Source organism: Glycine max, chromosome 17, assembly GCF_000004515.6.
Source record: "Glycine max cultivar Williams 82 chromosome 17, Glycine_max_v4.0, whole genome shotgun sequence".
Taxonomy (NCBI): domain Eukaryota; kingdom Viridiplantae; phylum Streptophyta; class Magnoliopsida; order Fabales; family Fabaceae; genus Glycine; species Glycine max.
The window spans coordinates 39,250,813-39,257,904 of record NC_038253.2 but is presented as its reverse complement, the minus strand read 5'-3'; the positions used below and the strand labels follow the sequence as shown (position 1 = coordinate 39,257,904).

General features: G+C 36.5%; 1 protein-coding gene across 1 annotated transcript; it reads left to right on the top strand.

Moving 5' to 3' along the window:
- The first annotated feature begins 400 nt into the window (after nucleotides 1–400).
- LOC100782524 (QWRF motif-containing protein 2) lies at nucleotides 401–6,625 on the top strand. Its single transcript, XM_003549334.5, has 6 exons — nucleotides 401–2,108; nucleotides 2,404–2,523; nucleotides 3,129–3,245; nucleotides 3,375–3,464; nucleotides 5,862–5,969; nucleotides 6,100–6,625. The coding sequence occupies exons 1-6, from the start codon at nucleotides 771–773 to the stop codon at nucleotides 6,181–6,183; spliced, it is 1,857 nt and encodes a 618-aa protein (XP_003549382.1). The 5' UTR covers nucleotides 401–770; the 3' UTR covers nucleotides 6,184–6,625.
- Nucleotides 6,626–7,092: the final 467 nt, after the last annotated feature.

Here is a 7,092-nt window from a genome sequence, read left to right as displayed (position 1 = left end):
AATGTAAGACACTGACTAATTAATTTATGAAAAAAAAAATTTTAATTTAATATAAAAATGTAACAAAATTAATTCTACCAATAATTTAATAATAAATTTATTTTTAAATTTTACCACTTAATACGAAATTAATCCTCAATAGATACATAATATATTATCAAAATAAATTTTAAAAACATTATAGATTAATAATAAAATGATCAATCAATTCACGATATCGCAATTTTGATTTTGAGGATAAATTTGATTAGTTATTCTTTAAAAAAAATAAAATAACGTGTCAACAAAGCCTCCAGCCCCACGAAAGCACCGCAAAACTGACGTAAACCATTATCCATTGACGAAACTGCCCCTAAAGTCACGGCGAGTGCATTTATTCTCCCCAACACCGCGCGTACGTGTGCCACAGTGTCAGCGTCACTCTTATGGTGGCTGAGCTTTCTCCCTCTAATTTTGGCGTTAATTTTCCCAATCGCGCACACACTGCTACGACAGTTACACTCCTTACTCGGTCAAGCCCCGGCAAATCGTAACGGTCATATTTGATTATTTTCCATTCCCATTTTTCAACCTTCCTCGTCACATTGAATTCTGTTCAATACTTCATGGAGCTTCTTCTTCGTTTTTTCATGCCATTTTTAGGGTTCTGCGACTCAGCGTGAATTCCAATTATGAATTTCGTGTTTCGAATTTGAGTATTATTGATAATTATGGAATAGTATTAATGTTACTACAATTTTAGTATTTGGAATTTGGAATAAGTAAGAACAATGGTGGCTGCAATTTCTACGGCGATAAACCCCAAGCGAGCGCAGACGCCAACTCCAAGAAGAACTCCTCTGTTACCTTCTGAATCGGACAATGCACTCGCTCCACCACGCAGGCCCAAAGCACGAGAAGTTACTTCTCGCTACATGTCTTCTTCTTCGTCTTCGTCTTCCTCTGTTTCGTCTCCTCCGAGACGATGCCAATCGCCGCTGGTGGTGACAAGGACGGTGAATTCCGCAAAAACGAAGCAAACGCCGACGCCGACTCCGACTCCGACGCCGTTTGCGAAGCGGTCACAGTCGGCGGAACGCCGGCGACAAGGAACTCCTCGACCTACGACGGAAGCTCCGGCGGCTCAGAAAGTGCTCTTCACTTCCACCAGGAGCTTGTCCGTCTCGTTCCAGGGCGAGTCGTTCCCGATCCAGGTTAGAACGACGAAACCGCCGCCGCCGTCACAGAGTTTCCGGAAGAGCACGCCTGAGAGGAGGAAGGCCGCGACAACGACGACGCCAACGCCGGTGAGAAACGGAAATTCGGATCACACCGAGAATGCGAGGTCATTAGATCGGCACCGGTGGCCGGCAAAATCGCAATATGCTGATTCCACCGCGCGAAAACAAACTGACGCGCCGGCGAGCGTGGCTAGGTCGTTGCAGAATGTCATGGCGGACGTTCGAGGTTCTCTCGACGCGACGACGTTGAGATCGGAGAGCTACAAAACTAACGGATCTGAGTTTCAGCACGAGGCTGAGTCTATTGCTTCTGATACCGAAAGCGTAACTTCTGGAAGTTCCTCTGGAGAAGGAATTCGAGGTTCTCGAGGACTCGTGGTTCCAGCGAGGTTCTGGCAAGAGCATAATAACCGTTTACGGCGCCAAACGGAAACTCCGTCTTCTAGAAACGGCGTAATTGGAAACAAAGGAACGGTTAGTACTCCTAGTCCTAGACTTCTGGTGCAGAAGAAAACGGCGTTGGATTGTCCTGTTTCGTCGCCACGTGGAGTTCTGAATAGCCGTGCTCTTCAAGGTTCTCCGATCCGTTCCGCGGTGCGTCCTGCGTCTCCGAGTAAGCTAGCGACGCCGTCACTGTGGTCTCCTTCGAGAGGAGTGAGTCCGTCACGAGCGCAAAACGGCGTCGTCAGTGGCTTGAGTAGTAGGTTCGGTGGTGGTAGTGAACCTTCTGTTTTGAGCTTCGCTGTTGATGTTTCGAGGGGGAAGGTAGCGGAGAACCGGATCTTTGATGCGCATTTATTGAGACTCTTCCATAACAGACTCCTTCAGTGGCGTTTTGTTAACGCCAGAGCTGATGCTGCTCTCTCTGCGCAGACATTGAATGCGGAGGTTTTTCTCCTTCTTTTTTGAATTTCAAATATTTTTGTATTGAAATTGAATTGCACTATTAAGAATTTACATGCTTGTGCGTTACTCTTTGAAGATTGTGAATATATCATTTTAGTTTGATATTAGTTCCATTTTATCATATGATCACGAACACCAGTGTCATTTTAACTGAGTAGAGAAAGGTTATTAATATTATATTTATCAGTCTGTTTGCTAGTGATTGTTTTGTTTTCCACACATTTTATTTTGTTATGCTTTATATATTTTTTTTTCTAAATATTCTTTATTGTATCAGAAAAGCCTCTATGATGCATGGATTGCTATGTCGAATCTACGAGAATCCGTTAGAGCCAAAAGAGCAGAGTTTCAGTTGCTGAAGCAACAATTTAAGTTAATATCCATCCTGAAGGATCAAGTAAGATCTACAGCTTCTCTGTTTTTAAGTTTACTACTGGTCTATACTTGAGATTTTGCTTCACTTGATTTAAAATTTTATCGGTTCTCCAGTAGTTTGATTGCCATGTCATTCTGTCCTTCATTGTGCAACTGCCATTTCATGGCATCTGGATTCATGTAATTAGTTTCAATACTGTAATGTGCATTTATTATCTGTATTAAAATTAAAATTATAAAATAAACTATTGTAGATTATTTGTGTTATTTTTGGATTTAGATACATTGACTTTGCTCATTCTTCAGATCTTGTTTTTCAGTTGAAGTTAATAACAAAAAATCAAGGTAGGTTAATGAAATTGTTCCAAAATACATGTTTGTTTGTCTACCACAGGAAACACACACACCTAATGTCTAATGAGGCAAAGCAAGAAAATATGTTCATTTGGGAAAAAGTTAGTTTGGAGTTATCTGGGAGGTGGAATTCTTCCATTGACTGACTAGAATTTAATCCAAGGCAGTTGGAGAGATGTTTTTGTTTGCATGCATATAATGTGGTGGATATGATAGCATTGGATTTGTGTTCAGCTTTCATAGTAAGTTCTTAATGGGAGATTATTTATGCAGATGGTATATTTGGAAGATTGGGCTACTTTGGATCGGTTGTACTCTAGTTCACTTTCAGGAGCTACTGAAGCCCTAAGGGCTAGCACTCTTCGACTTCCTGTTGTTGGTGGGGCCAAGGTATTTTCCTTTTGGCTTCTTGTTTATAATTAAATAATGATTATCTAATTATTGATAGTGTGTGACATAGCCAGTTACTACTTATTATCATATTTGGGACTAATATGAAGAGCTCTGTATTTTGTTCAGACAGATTTGCTAAATTTGAAGGATGCAATTAGCTCAGCAATGGATGTGATGCAGGCAATGGCATCCTCCATATGCCTATTGTCACCAAAGGTATGTGTTTCTTTTGCCTAACCTGGTTTTACAGATGTTGAATCTCAATTATACTTGCGATGAAGACATGGTACAAAAGTGTTGTTTTATTTTTCTAGATTACTTTTTCCTGCCTTTGTATCTCCTAGCTACATTATGATTATGAAAAAAAAGTGATTTTGTTATATAATGTAAGTCTAGTCTTTCCAAGTGTCCAGAAAAGAAAAGTTTAGAAGGTTTGATGTTTATATAATAAGCATTTAGTAATCACTGCAAGCAAGTCCTGCTTCTTAAAATTTCTGAGCTAGCTATATTGCTGATGGTTCCAAACTTAAAGTTCCTTGGCTTCCTGTCCTTGGTTGTTCTGTTAAACTAATGAACTTAACCGCACAGTGCCTATAATATATTCTGGAGAATTGTCCCAGAGAAGACTATTTTTTTTTACCAAATGCCACATGGTGATACCAAGAATGGTACTGAATATCATGGAACCTAAAATTTGAGCAACTTTCCAATTCAAAACCCTGTACTCAGAATTTCACCCTTCAAATTGACTTGCTGGTGTGACTGTGTGAGCGTATCCATGTATGCACCTTTTGAATAGAAATCCATATTTTGAAAAATCCCAACTTTTCATGCGTTGGTGGGTCTTTGAGATCCTTTCAATGACCTATGTTGTGTTCGGGGGATTTCTATATGATTCGATCAATTGTGTGAATAGTGCTGTAGCAATGAAAGTGGATATAGTAATACTGAAAAGACAGTTCTATTTTTATTCTATTAGTATATTTTATCAATATTAAGTTCAGCCATATGTAATTGAATGATAGTGCAAAAAATTTCAATTTTCAGTGCATTTTAATTATATTCATATAAAAATCATGTGAGATATTTGATGTGATGCAGAATGAACAATATTTTCACAATTATGTTTTTAAAGTTCCAGTTCAGATAGTACACTAAGAATTGGTGTTTTGTTATGCTGTTTATCATTATTCTTTGTTTTTAGCCTATATATAGAGTGTGGCTTTTCAGTCAAGAACAAAAGTGGTCATGGATGTGATGGAGAAAATAAGGAAATAGAGAATATCAGTGGTGAAGTGAATGCATTTATTATATTTTTTAAATTCTTTATTCATATTTTCATCCAAGAATGTTGATGTGAATAACATATTTTTAAACCCCGTGATTTGTATATGTAATAAGCAATTGAAGTAAGGTGTTTTGGATCTTTTGTGGAAAATAAATGCTGAGTAAAAATTGTTTGTTACCGCTTTATTGAACTATTAAACAATTGCTCCTTCACGGCCTCCATTTTTTTTCCAGACATTAATCTTCAATTTGAAATAGTAGTTTAAAAATGCAGAGTTTACTGAATAATAGATAGGTATTAATTTGGGAGGAAAGCATTATTACATTCAGCAATCTGATGAATTGATTATTGGCAATCCATTTTTTTTACATTTTGTTCCTCAATTGTGAGAAGAGAGCAATATATCTATCATGGTAGGTTTGTGATGCAGAGTAAACTGAGTGGTATGATTGAAATATAGAGTAAATAGGAATCAATTTAGGAAGAAAACAACTAAAATCCAGTAATCTAATGAGTTGATTATTGGCTTGAATCTGGGTACAAACATGGATCTCTTTATATGCCTATTTTTTCTTCTCTTGTATGCCTCGTCAATCCATGTTAGTCGAGGAGTTCACAGATAATTAATATTTAGACTATCCAAGACACTAATAGAGTAGAGCATAATTCATTTTATGTAAATCGTTCTGCTTTTGATATTAGGTTATTCAATTCTTTCTGTCAAAAACTTCTAAAAGTAAAACAAGGTGACGGAAAAGGAGATGAGAGGATTGTAATATTGTTACTTTGTTAGGTCTTAAAAGTTCAAAATTTTAAAATTAGGTGAGAAACTCGAAGACCATTTGGCTTTAAATTTTAAACAAGATAAATATGGCTGATTTTCTCTTTATCTTTGCATGTGTTATTTTATTTTATTATCATTTTGCTGATGTGTGGTTTGTATTATATATGCTGCTAATGCTTTGGTGGGGAAAAAGGCATAATTGATTTGTTTAGGCTAACTCGTTGAAATGCTCTGTACCCCTCCTGCTTTTGAAATTTTTCTGCTCACATGTATTTATTTTCGTTGTCAACTAACTTTATTTGCTTCACACCACATGTCTACTTCATTTTCTGTTAATTATATGGAGGTGATTTAACAGAAAAGTATAATTGTGGCAGTATAATTCACATGGTTTGTTTTTTTAATTTCTTTCTTTCTGTAAGGTCAGGACTTAGTACATTTATTTGTTTTTTTGGATATCAAGCAAAAGTAGTTACTATTGGTCAGAGAGTTATGTAGCAATTAGCATGCCAATATGTCTGAATTCATTTGCAATTGATAGGTTGGGCAATTAAATTCGCTGGTTGTTGAAGTTGCCAACTTAAGTGCGAAGGAGCGTGTTTTGCTTGAAGAGTGCAGAGACCTTTTGTCAGCGATTACAACTATGCAGGTAAATTTAGTATCTCAGAAAGAGGTCTTGGAGCTTTAAAGTACTTTGGATTTTCCTTGGATGATTTTTAAATGCAGTTGAGGTTATATAACTGACTAGAAACTGGTTAATAAAACCTTTTCTTGAGCAGGTTAGAGAGTGTAGCCTGAGAACGCATGTTGCTCAACTGAAATGCCAACCCAGAAGTACTACAGTGAAAGTAACAAGCAAATAATACACTGTCTGACCACCCGTGCTTACTTTCATTGCTAACTCATAACATAGAAATGGTTATTTCGGCCTTGAATTCAATACATGAAACCATCATTATTGATTGAGAAGAGCTAGTTAGTATGAAAAAGCATAAAAAAACTACAGATAGCACAAATATCCTGGTCAAACAGGATTTTTCCTCAAATTGTACATAGAAATTCGTAACAAGTAGTTGCTCTCTGATTGGTTACACCAGTGAGGGTTGAAATTTGTCTTTTGGGAGTTTTTATACAATTTTTTTTTTCTATAAAAAAGAAAATCCTTGTCATTTGTCTTTTTTGTTAAAGGATGTATATAAACTGTGTAGCATTTTTTTTTTATTTTAGTTGTTTTTTTGTTTTATTTGTGTGTATTAGCTTATGGAAAAAAAAGATGTTGTCAAAATGTGGATACGATGTTTTCTATTTTCCACTCTCCATTGTGAAATTGTTACGCTTGCTTTGAGTTCTCTCACTCACATCCTCGTCAATTAAAATTAGCCAACGAATTTAACCGTTATTTTACTATACAATGTAGCAGTGTAAAATTTAAACTATTGTTGTATTGTTGATTAATTACGTAAACATTAACACTAATGTTTTCAAGTCGTTATTTGCACAAATTAAATTTATATAGGTTGTGTGATTAATCTGTTGTCGAACAAATTTAATTGCCTATATGGAATATGGAAAAGTATCGATAAACCCGACAACCTGGTTAATACTGATGTGGTCCATAACTGTTTGTTCATAATGAGCTGAACCGGATTGCCGATCATTCTAAATGAGCTCTGACTTGCTTCACGTAAGTTCGTGGGTTCTCGAATTAATCTGTCACTTTGTCATTATTTCGGGCTCTTCCTTAAGGTTATTCATTTATGGGTTGTAGTTCT